Below are 21172 nucleotides of genomic sequence, written 5' to 3' on the forward strand. Positions count from 1 at the left end.
AGGTGGAGGATGTGGATGAGGTCCTAAATGAGTACTTTACCTCAGTATTTACCCAGGAGAAGGGCATGGAGGATAGGGAGATCAGTGTGGAGTGTGCTAATATGCAGGGTATTTTGAGATAAAGGAGATAGTGTTCAAAATTCAAAGCAAATTTATTATCAACACACTTATGTAATGCCCTGGCTTTCATTTCAGCAGTTTTCTACAAAAGCTGGTAGAATATCTTGGTTTCAGCTAGAGAAAAGAGCTGTTCTGTTCTGCTTAGGGATGTTGTATCAGTCAATCAGGATGATGGACTTGGGATAAAGTTCTGGAGAGTTTTGATGATAGACAGTGTGGTTCTCGGGTCTTTTTTGGTGGGAGTTGCAGAGAGGACAGGAGGGAAGATGGCTGAGAATGCCATGGGAAGGAGCATCCCTGTTGCACGGTGCTATGTGCAGATGAATGGCTCCAAAGTGGAAGGACCGATACTCGTCAGAGAGAGTGATATGGATTCTGAGCGAAGTTCAGAATGTGGGTCCAGCCAAGAGTCAAAAGACAACTCCAGGACAAGCTCCAACTTCACATGCACATTTGGGCTAGTTTAACTGTAATGGGCCTTTTCCTAATCACTGTTCAATAAAGCTTAAATTTGTAAATATTCTTTCTTTATAATTTTATGTGGTGTACGATCTGTTATTTCTTGCCTAATGGCGATTGTGAATGAATAGTATTTACACAGCATTCACTTAAATCAAGGTTTCTTTAATTGGAACATCAAAACGTTCTTGTTTGGCTGAACCCTAAATCATATTGTTTATTGTTTATGGAAGGTGCCTTCTCACTGCTAAGTCCTGAGGCTGTCGGCAGAGCTGGCTAACAAGCCAAGTTTGCATACGAGCCCAGGGAGGGGGTTACACATAGTTACTACCATGAGATTCATATCTTGTTGATATTCACAGTGGAAAAAAACAAGAGAATTAAAGAAAAAGCCACACACAAGATGAACAACTAAAGTGTAAAAGACAAACAATTAAAAATGAACAAAATAATAATAATACATGCATCAATAAGCTATAAGTAAGACAAGATATAGGAGCAGAAGTTGGCCATTCAGCCCATTGAGTCTGCTCCACCATTCAATCATGGCTGATCCAATTCTTCCAATTCTTCCAGTCATCCCCGTTCCCTTGCCTTCTCCCCATACCCTTTGATGCCCTGGCTAATCAAGAACCTATCTATCTCTGCCTTAAATGCACCCAATGACTTGGCCACCATAGCTGCTCATGGCAACAAATTCCACAGATTTACCACCCTCTGACTAAAGTAATTTCTCTGCATCTCAGTTCTAAAAAGACATCTTTTAATCCTGAAGTCGTGCCCTCTTGTCCTAGAATCCCCTACCATGCGAAATAACTTTGCCATATCTACTCTGTTCAGAGCTTTTAACATTTGGAATATTTCTATGAGATTTCCCCCCCTCATTCTCCTGAACTCCAGGGAATACAGCCCAAAAGCTGCCAGACGTTCTTCATACGGTAATTCTTTCATTCCTGGAATCATTCTTGTGAATCTTCTCTGAACTATCTCCAATGTCAGTATATTCTTTCTAAAATAAGGAGCCCAAAACTGCACACAATACTCCAAGTGTGGTCTCATGAGTGCCTTATAGAGCCTCAACATCACATCCCTGCTCTTATATTCTATACCTCTAGAAATGAATGCCAGCATTGCATTTGCCTTCTTTACCACTGACATAACCTGGAGATTAACCTTTAGGGTATCCTGCACAAGAACTCTTAAGTCCCTTTGCATCTTTGCATTTTGAATTCTCTCCCTATCTAAATATTAGTCTGCCTGTTTATTTCTTCCACCAAAGTGCATAACCATACACTTTCCAACATTGTATTTCATTTGCCACTTCTTTGCCCATTCCCCTAAACTATCTAAGTCTCTCTGCAGGCTCTCTGTTTCCTCAACACTACCCGCTCTTTGTATCATCGACAAATTTAGCCACAAATCCATTTATGCCATAGTCTAAATCGTTGATTGACATACATTGTAAGAAGCAGCAGTCCCAACACCGACCCCTGTGGAACTCCACTGGTAACCAGCAGCCAGCCAGAACAGGATCCCTTTATTCCCACCCTCTGTTTTCTGCTATCAGCCAATGCTCCACCCATGCTAGTAACTCACCTGTAATTTCATGGGCTCTTACCTTGCTAAGCAGCCTCATGTGCGGCACCTTGTCAAAGGCCTTCTGAAACTCCAAGTACACCACGTCTACTACATCTCCTTTGTCGACCCTACTTGTAATTTCCTCAAAAAATTGCCGTAGGTTGGTCAAGCAGAATTTTCCTTTCAGGAAACCATACTGGCTTTGGCCTATCTTGTCATGTACCTCCAGGAACTCCATAATCTCACCCCTAGCAATCGATTCCAACAACTTCCCAACCACTGATGTCAGGCTATCAGGTCTATAGTTTCTTTTCTACTGCCTTGCACCCTTCTTAAATAGCAGAGTAACATTTTCCAGTCATCTGATACAATGCCAGAATCTATAGATCGTTGTTAATGCCTCTGCAATCTCCCCAGCTACTTCCTTCAGAACCTGAGGAAGCATTCCATCAGGTCCAGGAGATTTATCCATCCTCAGACTATTAAGCTTCCTGAGCACCTTCTCAGTTGTAATTTTCACTGCATATACTTCACTTCCCTGACACTCTTGAATGTCTGATATACTGCAGATGTCTTCCACTGTGAAGACTGATGCAAAATATGCATTCAGTTCCTCTACCATCTCTGTGTCTCTCATTACAATATCTCCAGCATCTTTTTCTATTGGTCCTATATCTACACTCATCTCTCTTTTGCCCTTCATATACTTAAGAAAGCTTTTAGTATTTTCTTTGATATTAGTCACCAGCTTCCTTTCAAAATTCATCTTTTCCTTCCTAATAACCTTCTTAGTTTCTTTCTGTAAGTTTTTAAAAGCTTCTCAATCCTCTATCTTCCCACTAGCTTGTTTCCTTGTATGCTCTCTCTTCTGCTTTTACTTTGGCTCTGACTTCAATTGTCAGCCATGGTAGTGTCCTTCTTCCCTTTGAAAATGTCTTCTTATTTGGAATATATCTGCCTTTCAGTCCCCTCATTTTTCACAGAAACTCCATCCATTGCTGCTCTGCTATCCTTCCTGCTAGTGTCCCTTTCCAGTCAACCTTGGCTAGTTCCCCTCTCATGCCATTGTAATTTCCTTCATTCCACTGAAATACTGACAGACTGGAATTTAGTTTCTCCTCAAATTTCAAAGTGAACTTAATCATATTGTGATCACTGTTCCCTAAGGGTTCTTTAACCTCAAGCTCTCTTATCACCTCCGGATCATTGCACAACACCCTATCTAGCACAGCCAATCCTCTAGTGGACTTAACAACAAGCTGTTCTAAAAAGTCATCCATTAGATATTCTACATATTCTCTCTGTTAAGGTCCAATATTGGCCTGGTTTCCACAATCCACTTTCATGTGAAAATCCCCAACGGTTATCATGATATTGGCCTTCTGACACGCCTTTTCTATCTTCTGCTGTAATTTGTAATCCACATCCCGGCTGCTGTTTGGAGGCCTGTATACACTGCCATTAGAGTCCTTTTATCCTTGCCATTTCTTAACTCATAGAGACTCTACATCTTCCGATCCTATGTCATCCCTTTCTAATAATTTAATATTTCTTATACACAGGGCCACACCACCCCCTCCACCTACTAACCTATCTTTCTGATACACCGTACATCCATGGACGGTCAGCTCCCAATGGCAGCCATCACTTAGCCAAGTTTCAGAGATGGCCACAACTTCATGCTTGCCAATCTGTAGCTGAATTTCAAGGTAAGTATCAACAACATGAGATTAAGTGTTCTTGAAACAGATGAAAGTTGTGGGAACAATTCGATGTTGGGCTGAGTAAAGTTGAGTGAAGTTATCCTCTCTGGTTTAAGATTCTGATGGCTGAAGGGTAATGACTGTTCCTGAACCTGGTGGCATGTGTCCTGAGGCTCCTGTACCTTTTTCTTGATGGCAACAGCGAGAAGAGAGAATGTCCTGGACATTTTCTTAAAAGAACATTAAAATGTATAATTCCCCAGGGCCTGATGGGATATGGGGAGAGGGCAGGAACGGGGTACTGATTGTGTATGATCAGCCATGATCACAGTGAATGGTGGTGCTGGCTAGAAGGGCCGAATGGCCTACTCCTGCACCTACTGTCTATTGATATACTCCACGGTACTGAGACAGGCAAGCCGCGGGCAAGGTTCAGAGGCTGGTGGATAGGTAATTCAAGAAGTGAAAATGGAATAATGCTGGGACCTATCAATAGTGAATCTTGCATCAGTGGTAGAGAAGTTGAGTGGATTCTTAGGAATGGGCTATAGATGGTGTCTACATGGATTTCAGTAAAGCATTTGATAAGGTCTCTCATGGGATCCATAGTCTATTGGCCACTTGGACCTCTAAACTAACCCTACCCGCACAAATCCCATCTCCCTATTAAGTCATTCCCACCCCCACCAAACCACACCCCGTATAATCTCCAAATACCAGCGTGCCAAATCCCGCACAGCCCACCCACTCACTCTAACTGCGGGGTGATGCTGAGATAGAGGCATACAGTGCTACATCAGTGTGCCTGCTGACAAAGAGAATATGTATTATGAAGTGACAAGAGGGAAAGGGAAAGAGTATGAAAGAGGAGAGACATGATTTGGCCTTGGGTCACACTCTACACTCAATGGAATCCAAGAAATCAAGATGCAGAAGCAGACCATTTGGCCCCATTGTGCCTACTCCTTACTGGCCCCTGGCTGATCGTTCACTTAGTCTGACGACTCTGCAACAATCTGTGGATCCCCTCTACCTTGACCATTCTGGAGCCCTGTCCTGGAGCTGCAGGACTGACCATGTGTGTGGGTGGGTGGGCGGGTGGTAGGAAGGAACGGGGCTTGCTTTGTTACTGTTGTGGTCATCCTATGTTGCTGCTGAAATGTGTGACAACATTTGCAGGCCGGCCCCAGCACATCTTCATGTTGCGTTTGTGGTTAAAACAAGTGACATATTTCACTAAGGAGCACTCCACTATTTCCAACAGGATCCCACCACCAAGCACATCTTTCCCTACCCCCTCCACCCACTTTCTGCTTTTTGCAGCGATCCCTCTACACGATTCCCTTGTCCATTCATCCCCCCCCACTGATCTCCCTCCTGGCACTTAACTTTTCAAACAGAACAAGTGCTACACCTCCTCCCTCACTACCATTCAGGGTCCCAAACACTCCTTCTGGGTGAGGTCACACTTCACCTGTGAGGCTGTTGGGGTCATATACTGTATCCGGTGCTTCCGGTGTGGCCTCCTGTATATTGGTAAGACCCAATGTAGACAGAGAGACCACTTCGCCGAGCACCCACACTCTGAACGCGAGAAAGTGGGATCTCCCAGTGGCCACCCATTTTAATTCCACTTTCCACTCCCATTCCAATATGTCCATCCATGGCCTCTTCCACTGTCGTGATGAGGCCACACTTAGGCTGGAGGAACAACACCTTATATTCTGTTTGGGTAGCCTCCAACCTGATGGTGTGAACATCAATTCCTCAAACTTCCAGTAATGCCCCCCTTCACCATTCCCCATCCCCTTTACCTCCTCTCACCTTATCTCCTTGCCCACCATCTCCTCCCCCTTTTCTTTCTTCCTCTTATATTAGAGTCCTCCTTCTCCAGCCCTGTATCTCTTTCATCAATCAACTTCCCAGCTCTTTACTTCATCCCTCCCCTTTCAGGTTTCATCTGTCACATTGCGTTTCTCTCTGCCCTCCCCCCACTTTTTAAATTCACTCCTTATCTTTTTTCTCCATTCCTGCCAAAGGGTCTCGGCCTGAAACATTGACTGTACTCTTTTCCATAGATGTATAGATGCTGCCTGGCCTGCTGAGTTCCTCCAGCATTTTGTGTGCGTCGACGTATTGCACTGTATGTTTTGATGGGTGTGGGTGTGAGTGCATGTGTGGATATGAATGTGAATCTGAATGTACTCAGTGACTGAATCTCCACTGCTCTCTCTTTGGGAGGACTTCAGATTCACTGTCTTCTGGGTGGAGAAGAATCTTCTCTCTTCTTTTGAGAGGGCAAGCTCCAGACGGTGACCTCTGGTCCTCAGTCTCCTCACCTTCACAGTTTGCTCCCAGCGTACTTTCTCTGCAGCGAGCCCCGACAGCAGCTTGGCGGCCCGGTCCAGTTTGATTTCCATCTCCTCTGACCTTTTGCGCAGTTCCTCTTTCTGAGCCAGTTTCTCATCATACTGCTTCTTCAACATTTCCAACTTCTCGGCAACCTGAAAAAAAGGAGGAGAAATATTCACTGAAAACAACCACCTCTCTCGTGTCTCCTTCCTGGTGGTGCTGCTAGGTACTCGCACCCTTCACTTCAATTGTCACTGCGGCGTTCCTACTTGAGACTGTGCTGCTGCTATCTGCATTTGCTCTGCGTGCTCTTTCCTCAATGAACATCATGCAAGCAAAGGAATTTCATTGCACTCTGGCAATAAGCTCATCTATCATTGAACGGGAAACAGGCCTCATTGCTACTGCTTTCCGTGTCACCACCTTCCCACAGAAGGAGTTTCAGCTGTTTTTAATGATTAGTTTTATTTATCACACGTCCATTGAAACATACAGTGAAATGCATCGATTGTGTTAACAAGCAACTGAGGATTGTGCTGGGGGCGGCCCACAAGTGTAGCCATGCTTCCGTCAACAACACAGCATGCCCACAAATCACTAACCCCAGCCTATACACCTTTAGGATGCAGTCACAGGGAGAATGTAAAAACTTAAGGTAGGAGCCAACCCCCAATAAAGTATTACCTAAACCAGTGCCGTGCTGCCCTGCAGTAAGCTCTCTCATTTCCTGTGGCCTATAAAGGGAAGGAGATAACGTGGTGGACACAAAGAAATAAAGCTTTGCCTGGTTTGGGCTGCCTGTCACCGATGCAGTTAACACAGCAACAGTAGCATATTAGAAGAAAGCAGCATGTATTTTTAACTTGGTCTGTCCTTGTAATTAGACACAGCGAGCTGTTTTGATCAGGAGCACAATAACTGAAAGAGCAGTGGGAGCAGATTCAATAGGAACTTTCAAATAAGACCCAGGATCAAAGCCCGAATGTCGATCAGAAGTCTGGAGGTCTGCAGACGCCTGGGTCTGTGAGTTCTCTGGAGAAGTTAGACTCCAACGTCTGCGAGTCCACAAGTCTGCACAAGGCCAAACACACTGTGCATACAAGTGGGTGGGAAGAACAGAGCTTGTTTTGCTGTTGTTGCTTTGTGAACATTGTGGGCATGCCATCTTGGCACTGGAACATGTGGCGACACTAGCAAGCTGTTCCCAGCACAAATAATTTTATTTAAAGATACAACACAGAACAGGCCCTTCCAGCCCAGTGAGCCGCACTGCCCAACAACCCACCCATTTAACCCCAACCTAATCACAGGACAGTTTACAGAGATACTATCTGGTACATCTTTGAACTGTGGGAGGAATTCACATGGATATGGGGAGAAAGTACAAACTCCTTACAGATAGTGCTGGATTTCAACTCTGAACTCTGTCACCCCAAGCTATAATAGTGTCGCACTAGCTACTGAGCTACTGTGGCACCCCAAATCTTGTGTTGATTGTTAATGCAAACAACACATTTCACTGTACATTTTGATGGATATGTGATAAATAAACTTGAATCTTCTGATAAACTGTCCATTTCCCTCCATAGATGCTGCCTGACCTGCTGAGTTCCTCCAGCTCCTTTGTGTGTTGCTTTGAAAGAAAGTGATTGGCTGTGTGTGACAGCTGGTGAAGAAGGTGGATGAGCTGAAAGGAGTTTTTGCCTGATTCTGGTTGGTTGTAACAGAGAATTAATGAAGCAGAACGCAAACACACACACCTCCTTTAACTTCGCCTGTGCCTCGGCAAGTGATGCCTGCTTCTCTGCCAGCTGTGCCAAGGCAGCGTTCAGCCGGAGACGCTTGGGTTCAACCACGCGGTACAGTCTGCCGTACAGCTATGGGGAAAGAGATAGATACCATGTTACACAGAGGGATCTCCACAAAACTGAACCATGCATGAGAACACACAAAATCAACACTTTCCAGTGTTGGCTCACTCGTTCTCAGAGTGCAGAAGAGTCACGTGTGGAAGTTTAGCTTCAGAATCTGAAAGCCACAGCGGTAAAGCCTTCGGTTAACATTTACACATTTATCAATCATTCTTACATTTATAATTAATGTTTTCAGTTCAGTTCCGTTACACTCCTTAAAACCAATAGGACTGTTGCCATTTATGTGGCCCTCTAGGATGGTACACTACTGCAATAATTCCTCAGCCAATATGACCCATCCCTCTCCAGTAGCAGAAGAACACCACATGGGGTCCTTCCCCAGTGAGCTCTTAGTTTGGCTACACTGAGCTCCAATGCATCCAGTGTATCCAGTGCATTCAGTGTATCCAGTGTATTCAGTGTGTCCAGTGCATTCAGTGTATCCAGTGCATCTAGTGTATTCAGTGCATCCAGTGCATTCAGTGTATCCAGTGCATTCAGTGTATCCAGTGCATTCAGTGTATCCAGTGCATCTAGTGTATCCAGTGCATTCAGTGTACCCAGTGCATTCAGTGTACCCAGTGCATTCAGTGTATCCAGTGCATTCGGTGTATCCAGTGCATTCAATGCATCTAGTGTATTCAGTGTATCCAGTGCATCTAGTGTGTTCAGTACATCCAGTGTATCCAGTGCATCTAGTGTATTCAGTGTATCCAGTATATTCAGTGCATCTAGTGTATTCAGTGTATCCAGTGCATTCAGAGCATCTAGTGTATTCAGTGTATCCAGTGCATCTAGTGTATCCAGTGCATTCAGAGCATCTAGTGTATTCAGTGTATCCAGTGCATCTAGTGTATCCAGTGCATTCAGTGCATTCAGTGTATCCAGTGCATTTAGTGCATTCAGTGTATCCAGTGCATTCAGAGCATCTAGTGTATTCAGTGTGTCCAGTGTATTCAGTGTATTCAGTGTATACAGTGCATTCAGTGCATCTAGTGTATTCAGTGTATCCAGTGCATCTAGTGTATTCAGTGTATCCAGTGCATTCAGAGCATCTAGTGTATTCAGTGTATCCAGTGCATTCAGTGCATCTAGTGTATTCAGTGTATCCAGTGCATCTAGTGTATCCAGTGCATTCAGTGTATCCAGTGCATTTAGTGTATCCAGTGCATTTAGTGCATTCAGTGTATCCAGTGCATTCAGAGCATCTAGTGTATTCAGTGTGACCAGTGTATTCAGTGTATTCAGTGCGTTCAGTGCATCTAGTGTACTCAGTGTATCCAGAGCATTGAGTGCATCTAGTGTATTCCGTGTATCCAATGCATCTAGTGTATTCAGTGTATCCAGTGCAGCTTGTGTATTCAGTGTATCCAGTGCATCTAGTGTATTCAGTGTATCCAGTGCATTCAGTGCATCTAGTGTATTCAGTGTGTCCAGTGCATCTAGTGTATTCAGTGTATCCAGTGCATTCAGTGCATCTAGTGTATTCAGTGTATCCAGTGCATTCAGTGCATCTAGTGTATCCAGTGCATTCAATGCATCTAGTGTATTCAGTGCATCTAGTGTATTCAGTGTATCCAGTACATTCAGTGCATCTAGTGTATTCAGTGTATCTAATGTATTCAGCGTATCCAGTGCAGCTTGTGTATTCAGTGTATCCAGTGCATCTAGTGTATTCAGTGTATCCAGTGCATTCAGTGCATCTAGTGTATTCAGTGCATTCAGTGCATCTAGTGTATTCAGTGTATCTAGTGCATTCAGTGCATCTAGTGTATCAGTATATCCAGTGCATCTAGTGTATTCAGTGTATCCAGTACATTCAGTGCATCTAGTGTATTCAGTGTATCCAGTGCATTCAGTACATCCGGTGCATCCAGTGCATCTAGTGTATTCAGTGCATTCAGTGCATCTAGTGTATTCCGTGTATCCAGTGCATTCAGTGCACCTAGTGTATTCAGTGTATCCAGTGCATTCAGTGCATCTAGTGTATTCAGTACATCCAGTGTATCCAGTGCATCTATTGTATTCAGTGTCTCCAGTACATTCAGTGCATCTAGTGTATTCAGTATATCCAGTGCATCTAGTGTATTTAGTGTATCCAGTGCGTTCAGTGCATCTAGTGTATTCAGTGTATCCAGTACATTCAGTGCATCTAGTGCATCTAGTGTATTCAGTGTATCCAGTGCATTCAGAGCATCTAGTGTATTCAGTGTATCCAGTGCATTCAGTGCATCTAGTGTATTCAGTGTATCCAGTGCATCTAGTGTATTCAGTGTATTCAGTGCATTCAGTGTATCCAGTGCATTTAGTCTATTCAGTGTATCCAGTGCATTCAGAGCATCTAGTGTATTCAGTGTATCCAGTGCATTCAGAGCATCTAGTGTATTCAGTGTATCCAGTGCATTCAGTGCATCTAGTGTATTCAGTATATCCAGTGCATCTAGTGTATTCAGTGTATCCAGTGCGTTCAGTGCATCTAGTGTATTCAGTGTATCCAGTACATTCAGTGCATCTAGTGTATTCAGTGTATCCAGTGCATTCAGAGCATCTAGTGTATTCAGTGTATCCAGTGCATTCAGTGCATCTAGTGTATTCAGTGTATCCAGTGCATCTAGTGTATTCAGTGTATCCAGTGCATTCAGTGTATCCAGTGCATTTAGTCTATTCAGTGTATCCAGTGCATTCAGAGCATCTAGTGTATTCAGTGTATCCAGTGCATTTAGTGTATTCAGTGTATCCAGTGCGTTCAGTGCATCTAGTGTATTCAGTGTATCCAGTACATTCAGTGCATCTAGTGTATTCAGTGTATCCAGTGCATTCAGAGCATCTAGTGTATTCAGTGTATCCAGTGCATTCAGTGCATCTAGTGTATTCAGTGTATCCAGTGCATCTAGTGTATTCAGTGTATCCAGTGCATTCAGTGTATCCAGTGCATTTAGTCTATTCAGTGTATCCAGTGCATTCAGAGCATCTAGTGTATTCAGTGTATCCAGTGCATTCAGAGCATCTAGTGTATTCAGTGTATCCAGTGCATTCAGAGCATCTAGTGTATTCAGTGTATCCAGTGCATTCAGTGCATCTAGTGTATTCAGTATATCCAGTGCATCTAGTGTATTCAGTGTATCCAGAGCATTGAGTGCATCTAGTGTATTCCGTGTATCCAATGCATCTAGTGTATTCAGTGTATCCAGTGCATTCAGAGCATCTAGTGTTTTCAGTGTATCCAGTGCATTCAGAGCATCTAGTGTATTCAGTGTATCCAGTGCATTCAGTGCATCTAGTGTATTCAGTATATCCAGTGCATCTAGTGTATTCAGTGTATCCAGTGCGTTCAGTGCATCTAGTGTATTCAGTGTATCCAGTACATTCAGTGCATCTAGTGTATTCAGTGTATCCAGTGCATTCAGAGCATCTAGTGTATTCAGTGTATCCAGTGCATTCAGTGCATCTAGTGTATTCAGTGTATCCAGTGCATCTAGTGTATTCAGTGTATCCAGTGCATTCAGTGCATTCAGTGTATCCAGTGCATTTAGTCTATTCAGTGTATCCAGTGCATTCAGAGCATCTAGTGTATTCAGTGTATCCAGTGCATTCAGAGCATCTAGTGTATTCAGTGTATCCAGTGCATTCAGTGCATCTAGTGTATTCAGTATATCCAGTGCATCTAGTGTATTCAGTGTATCCAGTGCGTTCAGTGCATCTAGTGTATTCAGTGCATCTAGTGTATTCAGTGTATCCAGTGCATTCAGTGCATCTAGTGTATTCAGTGTATCCAGTGCATCTAGTGTATTCAGTGTATCCAGTGCATTCAGTGCATCTAGTGTATTCAGTGTATCCAGTGCATTCAGTGCATCTAGTGTATCCAGTGCATTCAATGCATCTAGTGTATTCAGTGTATTCAGTGCATCTAGTGTATTCAGTGTATCCAGTACATTCAGTGCATCTAGTGTATTCAGTGTATCTAATGTATTCAGCGTATCCAGTGCAGCTTGTGTATTCAGTGTATCCAGTGCATCTAGTGTATTCAGTGTATCCAGTGCATTCAGTGCATCTAGTGTATTCAGTGCATTCAGTGCATCTAGTGTATTCAGTGCATTCAGTGCATCTAGTGTATTCAGTGTATCCAGTGCATTCAGTGCATTCAGTGCATCTAGTGTATCCAGTGCATTCAGAGCATCTAGTGTATTCAGCGTATCCAGTGCATCTTGTGTATTCAGTGTATCCAGTGTATTCAGTGCATCCAGTGCATCTCGTGTATCCAGCGCATTCAGTGCATCTCGTGTATTCAGTGTATCCAGTGTATTCAGTGTATCCAGTGCATCTAGTGTATCCAGTGCATTCAGTGCATCTAGTGTATTCAGTGTATCCAGTGCATCTAGTGTATTCCGTGTATCCAGTGCATTCAATGTATCCAGTGTATTCAGTGTATCCAGTGCATTCAGTGCATCTAGTGTATTCAGTACATCCAGTGTATCCAGTGCATCTAGTGTATCCAGTGCATTCAGTGCATCTAGTGTATTCAGTGTCTCCAGTGCATTCAGTGCATCTAGTGTATTCAGTGTCTCCAGTACATTCAGTGCATCTAGTGTATTCAGTGTATCCAGTGCATTCAGTGCATCTAGTGTATTCAGTGTATCCAATGCATTCAGTGCATCTAGAGTATTCAGTGTATCCAATGCATTCAGTGCATCTAGTGTATTCAGTGTATCCAGTGCATCTAGTGTATTCAGTGTATCCAGTGCATTCAGAGCATCTAGTGTATTCAGTGTATCCAGTGCATCTAATGTATTCAGTGTATCCAGTGTATTCAGTGCATCTAGTGTATTCAGTGCATCCAGTGTATTCAGTGCATCCAGTGTATTCAGTGCATCTCGTGTATTCAGTGTATCCAGTGCATCTAGTGTATCCAGTGCATTCAGTGCATCTAGTGTATTCAGTGTATCCAGTGCATCTAGTGTATTCAGTACATCCAGTGTATCCAGTGCATCTAGTGTATTCAGTACATCCAGTGTATTCAGTGCATCTAGTGTATTCAGTGTATCCAGTGCATTCAGTGCATCTAGTGTATTCAGTGTATCCAGTGCATTCAGTGCATCTAGTGTATTCAGTGTATCCAGTGCATCTAGTGTATTCAGTGCATCTAGTGTATTCAGTGCATCCAGTGTATTCAGTGCATCTCGTGTATTCAGTGTATCCAGTGCATCTAGTGTATCCAGTGCATTCAGTGCATCTAGTGTATTCAGTGTATCCACTGCAAGTAGTGTATTCAGTGTATCCAGTGCATCTAGTGTATCCAGTGCATTCAGTGAATCTAGTGTATCCAGTGCATTCAGAGCATCTAGTGTATTCAGTGTATCCATTGCAATCAGTGCATCCAGTGCATCTAGTGTATTCAGTGCATTCAGAGCATCTAGTGTATTCAGTGTATCCAGTGCATTCAGTGCATCTAGTGTATTCAGTGTATCCAGTGCATCTAGTGTATTCAGTGTATCCAGTGCATTCAGAGCATCTAGTGTATCCAGTGTATCCAGTGCATTCAGTGCATCTAGTGTATTCAGTGTATCCAGTGCATTTAGTGCATCTAGTGTATTCAGTGTATCCACTGCATCTAGTGTATTCAGTGTATCCAGTGCATCTAGTGTATCCAGTGCATTCAGTGAATCTAGTGTATTCAGTATATCCAGTGCATTCAGTGCATCTAGTGTATTCAGTGTATCCAGTGCATCTAGTGTATTCAGTGTATCCAGTGCATTCAGTGCATCTAGTGTATTCAGTGTATCCAGTTAATCTAGTGTATTCAGTGTATCCAGTGCATTCAGTGTACCCAGTGCTCTTGGGTTGGCTACACTGAGCTCCAGTGCATTCTTGAACAACTACTCTCACAAGTCGGCAGCATTCCTCCATAGTCATTCATGAACCACTGACAATGCTTTGGAAATGTTACCATTCCTGCCTCCTTCATTTCTTCTGACAGCTTATTCCAGGTCCCAACTCCTCTATGTAAAAAATGCACCCCAAATCTCCTTAAAATGCCTCCCTATCACTTTAAGCCTGTACCCTCCAGCTTAGACTCACACCATGGGAAACAGACACTGACTATTGACCTGAGGTTTGCTTCACATAATTTCATATCCATGTTACCTGTCAATTGCCTTCAGTCCAGGGAAAACAGACCTAATCTATCCAACCTCTCCTGAGAACCCAAACACTTTAACTCCCATTAATATCCATGCAAACCCCTTCTACACTCTCTGGCTTAATCAGACACAGATTCCAGAAAATGGCAACACAGATAGTAACAGACAAAGTAACTATCAAAGTATATATATTATCATATCCTACCTTGAGATTCACTTTCTTGCAAGCACTTACAGGAAAATAAAGAAATACAATATAATCAATGAAAAACTATACATAACTGCTAAAGGGGGAAGCTGGAAAGGAAACTACAGCAGAACAACACAAAGGATGTGTGTGGAGTGGTAGGAAAATGATCTTCAGAGTACAGAAAGAACAGAGACCAGGTGATTGAAGGGGACCAGGATGGGACCAACAAGTTAAACTGGTTTTACAACAGGTTTGATGAGGAGGCTACTGTTTACCCCTCTACAACCCATCCACCCCCAGCTCCTCCCCTCTCATCCCTTGCCCTCTGTCTCTCCCTCCAAGGACACTGGAGAGCCAACAACCACAGACACATGGGCTGTCACTACTGAGCAGGTAAGAAGAGAGCTCAGCAGACTTCACCCAGGCAAGGCTGTGGGACTAGACAGCATCAGCATCAAGGGCGCTCAAGGTGTGTGCTGTTCAGCTGGGTGCAGTCTTTCAATCCATCTTTAATCTGAGCCTGAGCCTAACCCTGACCCTGGAGAGGGTCTCTGTGCTGTGGAAAACATCCTGCCTAGTTCCAATACCCAAGAAGGCATGTCTCACCACAACCAGTGAGTTGGTAGTGGACTTTAGGAAATTGAAAACAGTTTGCATTCCCATCTCCATCAAGGGAACAGATGTGGAAGTTATCTGGGACTACAAATAGCTGGGAACTCACCTGGACAATAAACTGGACTGGACTAAAATACAGGGGCTCTGTACAAGAAGGGAGAGAGCCGACTGTACTTCCTGAGGAGGCTCCTGTCATTCAACGTCAGCAGTGCTATGCTGCAGATGTTCCACAACTCAGCGGAGGCCAGCATTCCATTCTACGCTGTAGTCTGCCGGGGCAGTGAGGTGAGAGCTAATGCCGAGAAGATCGATAAGCTCGGCAGGAAGGCTGGTTCTGTTCTGGGTGTGGAACTGAATTCCCTGGTGCTTGTGTCTGAGAGGAAAATGCTGTAGAAGCTATGAAGCATTATGAACAATCCCTGTCACCCCTCCATTGACATAGTGGACAAACAGAGTAACAAACTGATTCCACTGAGGCTCACCACTGAATGCCACAGGAAATCCTTTCTCCCTCTGGCTATAAGACTCTACAACTCCTCCTCCTTAAGTGTATAAGAATATGGTTTTGTTGCGCATCTGTATTTTGCACTATTACTTTTTACTGAACATTTTGTATTTTTCCATACCTCAATGCTTACATTTTGTATTTTAAGGTATATATTTCTGACTGAGCAACCTTGCAATAATAATTTCCTTCAGGATAAATATTTATCTTATTTTATCTTATAAACAAAGATTGACACATTGTTCAAATTAACAAATCAATAATACTGAGAACATGAGTTGTAGAGTCCTTGAAATTGAGTCTGTAGGTTGAGGTGAGTGAAGTCGTTCACATAGTTTGGAGCCTGATGGTTGAAGCATAACAGCTGTTCCTGAACCTGGTGGTGTGGGAACCTCCCTCACTTCAACACTAACCAAGTTTATAACAACATGAAGTCTTAAGCTCAAAGGCAAGCATGTGATATGCCTTTCTCATCATCCTGTCTGTACAGCCTAGTCCATCACAGGCAAAGTCTTCCCCCCCCCATAAAGCACATTTACAAGGAGCACTGCCTCATGAAAGGAGCATCCATCATCAAGGTCCCCACATCCAGTCTGAGCTCTCTTCTTGCTCCTACCATCCAGTAGGTGAGGTACAGGACCCTTGCTTCCCACACTACCCTTCAACTGTCAGGCTCCAAACCACATGAATAACTTCACTTACTTCAACTCTAAACAGATTTCACCACCTACAGATTCAATTTCAAGGACTCTACAATGCATGCTATCAGTATTTCTTTATTCATTTGCACAATATTCCAGTCTTTGTTTATACATAGTTTTTCATAAATCCTATTATATTTCATTATTTTCCTGTAAATGCCTGCAAGAAAATGAATCTCAAGGTAAAATATGATAACATATATACTTTGGGTGGCGGAGTGGAGATACATCTCTACCAAAGGAGGTGTAAGGAGCTGCTTCCTTCTGCTAGCCTTGGGCAAGTTGCAGCACCTATTTAGCCCCCCCAATCAGGGTCACATGAAGCCAGCGAGCAGAGGTGGTGGACGGTCGTATGAGCAGCCAGTGCATAACACAAGTCCTGGTTATGAGACCACTGACACCAGGCAGACAGTCTCTGAAGATTATTGATAATGGCTGGGGTCACCTGTCTTGTAAAGACACTACCCAGAAGAAGGCAATGGCAAACCACTTCTGTAGAAAAGTCTGCGAGGAACAGGCTGTTCTGTCTTTGTGGTGGATGGTGAAGCCCCTAGGCTGCAGCACTGCTCCAAAATGTTGGGATTTAGTGAACCATGTTTCAGTGAAGCAAAGTACACAACAGTCTCTGATGTCTCTCTGATACTGTAATTTTGTCCTGAGTCTTTAATTTTATTTTTAGTGATTGTACATTCATCAGCAGGATAGCAGGGAGTGGGGAAGGGGTCTAAGGACCCTGTGTAAGTGGGGGGGGTCTAAGGGCTCTGTGTGAGTAGGGGAAATCTAAGGACTCTGTGTGAGTGGGGGGGGGGTCTAAGGACCCTGTGTAAGTGGGGGGGGGGGTCTAAGGGCTCTGTGTGAGTAGGGGAAATCTAAGGACTCTGTGTGAGTGGGGGGGGTCTAAAGACCCTGTGTAAGTGGGGGGGGGGGTCTAAGGGCTCTGTGTGAGGGGGGGGTTTAAGGGCTCTGTGTGAGTGGGGGGGGGTCTAAGGGCTCTGTGTGTGGGGGAGGGGGGCTAAGGACCCTGTGTAAGTGGGGGGGGGGTCTAAGGACTCTGTGTGAGTGGGGGGGTCTAAGGACTCCATGTGAATAGGGGAAATCTAATGGCTTTGTGTGAGTGGGGGGGTCTAAGGGCTCTATGTGTGGGGGAGGGGGGCTAAGGACCCTGTGTAAGTGGGGGGGGGGGGTCTAAGGGCTCTGTGTGAGTAGGGGAAATCTAAGGACTCTGTGTGAGTGGGGGGGTCTAAAGACCCTGTGTAAGTGGGGGGGGGTCTAAGGGCTCTGTGTGAGGGGGGGGGGTTAAGGGCTCTGTGTGAGTGGGGGGGGTCTAAGGGCTCTGTGTGTGGGGGAGGGGGGCTAAGGACCCTGTGTAAGTGGGGGGGGGGTCTAAGGACTCTGTGTGAGTGGGGGGGTCTAAGGACTCCATGTGAATAGGGGAAATCTAATGGCTTTGTGTGAGTGGGGGGGGTCTAAGGGCTCTATGTGTGGGGGAGGGGGGCTAAGGACCCTGTGTAAGTGGGGGGGGGGTCTAAGGGCTCTGTATGAGTGGGGGGGTCTAAGGACTCTGTGTGAGTGGGGGGGTCTAAGGACTCCATGTGAATAGGGGAAATCTAATGGCTTTGTGTGAGTGGGGGGGGTCTAAGGGCTCTATGTGTGGGGGAGGGGGGCTAAGGACCCTGTGTAAGTGGGGGGGGGGTCTAAGGGCTCTGTATGAGTGGGGGGGTCTAAGGACTCTGTGTGAGTGGGGGGGTCTAAGGACTCCATGTGAATAGGGGAAATCTAATGGCTTTGTGTGAGTGGGGGGGGTCTAAGGGCTCTATGTGTGGGGGAGGGGGGCTAAGGACCCTGTGTAAGTTGGGGGGGGGGTCCTAAGGACTCTGTGTTACAATCTTATTTACATTCCAGCATGCTTCTCTGTTTCCTTTTTCTCAAAGGGAAACTACACTCATGGCTGCAGTCCACTGTCTGCAGATTTTGAAGATCAATAGAATTTTAAAATCACGTCCATGGCTGTGACTGTGGATTTCAACTGCAGTAGCCTGAAGTGGGAAGATTTGATGATTCCTTTCGGAACTGCATGCAAAGTGTCATCACTTTTCGGTGCCTTCTTGAAATTGTGTACTTGACTGAGCAAAATTCTTCCTGCCGCTCCTTTGCCCATTTTCCTCGCTGATCTAAATCCTGTTGTAACCTTGGACAACTTTCTTCACTGCTCACTACACCACTAATTATCTGCAAACTAATCAGCTTAGAACCACATGTAAGCTAATATACAGGCCGACTGGCCTAATTCTGTTCCTCAGTCATATGGTCTTATATCATAAGGTGGTACAGGAGCTTGAAGGTGCACACACTCGATGTTTTAGTTACAGCTTCTTCCCCTCCACCATCAGATTTTTGAACAGACAGTGAACCTATGAACGCTACTTCACTATTTTTACTCTTTGTTGTTGTTCAGCTGTTAAGTTGAGTCCGACTCTTTGTGACGTCATGGACCATAGGGTCCAGAGGGTTTTCATGGCAAGGTATGGAAGTAGATTGCCATGCCTTTCTTCTGTGTAGATACTGCTGCTGTACAGGTTGGGACCCAGCTGGCTTTGAATTCAGGACCATCTGCCTTGAAGTTCTGTGCCGATTCCACTACACCATCAGCTGGCCCATCTCCATTTTTGCTCTACCTACTTAATATTTTCAAAAAATGCAGTCCTGTGCAAAGGTCTTAGGCACATATATATAGCTAAAGTGCCCACGACTTTTGCAAAGTACTGTATTTCTCATCGTGGACTGGAGAACGAGTTTGTAATTCAGAATGGTGAGGGTGGTATGCCATGGGAGGGATGTGGGACAAGTGGCAGAGAAGGAATGCCAGGGGCAGGTGCAGACACACACCCAGCCTTGAGACATTAGGCAAGGTCATTTGATTCCAAACAATTGGTTTATTGATCATTGCAGAATGTCTCTCCCTGCTCCTTCCCCTTTTCCCAACTCCAATTTCCTTCTTCCTGCCCCCTTTCCACTCTCAGTCCACAATATCTGAATCAGGTTGATCATCACTCATGTGTCATGAAATGTGTTTTTTAAAATAAATTTACAACAGAACTGTGTAAAAAGTCTTAGGCAGCCTCACTATATATACTGTACATGCCTCAGACTTTTGACAGCGATCTATTTCGTATTGTTTCAAAGGTACATTTAATGTCGGAGAAATGCATACAATATATATCCTGAAATGCTTTTTCTTCTTGTAATCCTTTATGCAGTAATTTTTAATGAACTGCCCTGTACTGCTGCTACAAAACAATAAATTTCATGACATATGTCAGTGAGAATAAACCTGATTCCAATCATTTCATGTTTGAAAAAAAATAATTTACCTCTTAAAATATACTTTATTAGTCATTTTGTTAAAATACAGGGAGAGATGAGGTGGGAAAGAACAGAGGGAGATAAAATGAGAAACCAAGCTTCCCAAAAGCCAGAGTGCCAGATAGGGGAAAGGGAGTGAAATCGAAGTAAACAGCGAGGAGAAACAGAAACACAAAGTACTCTGCAGATGCCGGGGTCAAAGCAACACGTACAACACGCTGAAGGAACTCAGCAGGTCAGGCAGCATCTGTGGAAACGAGCAGTCAACATTTTGGGGCAAGACCAGCTTGTTGTACTTGTTGCTGAGGAGAAACAGGAAGTACAGGGTGGTGGATAAAAATATTACAATACTTGCCTCCATGGCGAGAACCCACATGCAGAGGGACTTGGCTGCCACAGACACCCGTCCCACAATTTCTGGCTGGAAATCCGGCTGTGCACAGTATGTTCCAATTTTTTTCAACACTTTATCTGAAATATTGTCTTTATCAAAGTTTATCAGCTGTTTGATGAAGTTTGGCTCACCTACAAAACAAGGGTTCCTGATCAAAAATCAAACCTTCTTGTCATGTCCAATACCTGAACATTTTCAGTAATCAGCAAAGGCCAAAGTTCATTTGTCCCATCAAAATGCAGTGACTATCCATCATCACCCCAACCACTGGTTCCCACGCCAACACCTCATGACCAGTCCCTACGCCACAACCTGGTGACCGGTCCATGCGCCCTGACACTGAGGCTGGCCTGCACTCTCTGTTCCAGTGACCGGTCCCTGCACCAACATCCAATTACTGACCACCATGCCTTGACCAAGGACTGGTTCCCACATCTACAGGCAGTGACCAGTCCTCACACTGAAACCCCATGACACGTCCCCACACTCCAATCCGGCGAATGGTCCTGGCAACCTGACTCAACGACCAGTCCCTGCGCTGACACACTGTGATTGGTTTTGGCACCCCAATCCAATGAGCACTGGCTATTTCCACATGATCGGGAATCCTGAGGTCTCCCAAATGAGCACTGATAGTCACCTTCTCTCTCTGTCTGGTGCAGTAAATAATGTGCAAACCACATGTCATCACCTCACAGAGATCCCGTCACCATTCCCTGGGCACCAGCCCTAGCCTCTTACCCAGCTCCTTCTTTGCCTCAGCCCAAGTGGGCTCAGAGCCTCGGAGGATCATGACAGCCTGCATCACCGTCTCAACTAGGACAGGTGGACGTCCATACGATTTGATCTCTGTCATGTCCTTCTTATTCAACGACTCCAGAGCCTGGAATACAGAGAGAGAGGTTGACACCAGTGGTATGGTACAAGAAATACAGAGAGAGACAGAGATGGAGACGGTAACATGAAAGTGCAGAGGTACAAAGGGATCTTGGGGGTCTCAAAGATGCCACACAAGTTGATAGGGTTGTTAAGGTGATGTATGGTGTGTTGGTTTTCATTAGTTGGAAGGTGGTGTTCAAGAGCTGTGAGGTAATGTTGCAACCCTACAAAACCCTGGTTAGATCACACTTGGAATATCATGT

The 21172-nt window shown here is 44.5% G+C and overlaps 1 protein-coding gene across 1 annotated transcript in view; it reads right to left on the reverse strand.

Moving 5' to 3' along the window:
* dnah2 (dynein, axonemal, heavy chain 2) overlaps positions 1-21172 on the reverse strand; it is a 497351-nt gene that overhangs the window by 77778 nt on the left and 398401 nt on the right. The window contains exons 63-66 of the mRNA XM_073049044.1: positions 20772-20913; positions 19992-20161; positions 7973-8089; positions 6200-6364 (exon numbers count right to left, since the gene is read on the reverse strand). Of these exons, the coding sequence (XP_072905145.1) occupies positions 6200-6364; positions 7973-8089; positions 19992-20161; positions 20772-20913 (594 nt within the window). The remainder of the gene's footprint in view (positions 1-6199; positions 6365-7972; positions 8090-19991; positions 20162-20771; positions 20914-21172) is intronic.

The sequence above is a fragment of the Hemitrygon akajei genome, chromosome 6 (genome assembly GCF_048418815.1).
Source record: "Hemitrygon akajei chromosome 6, sHemAka1.3, whole genome shotgun sequence".
Lineage (NCBI taxonomy): Eukaryota > Metazoa > Chordata > Chondrichthyes > Myliobatiformes > Dasyatidae > Hemitrygon > Hemitrygon akajei.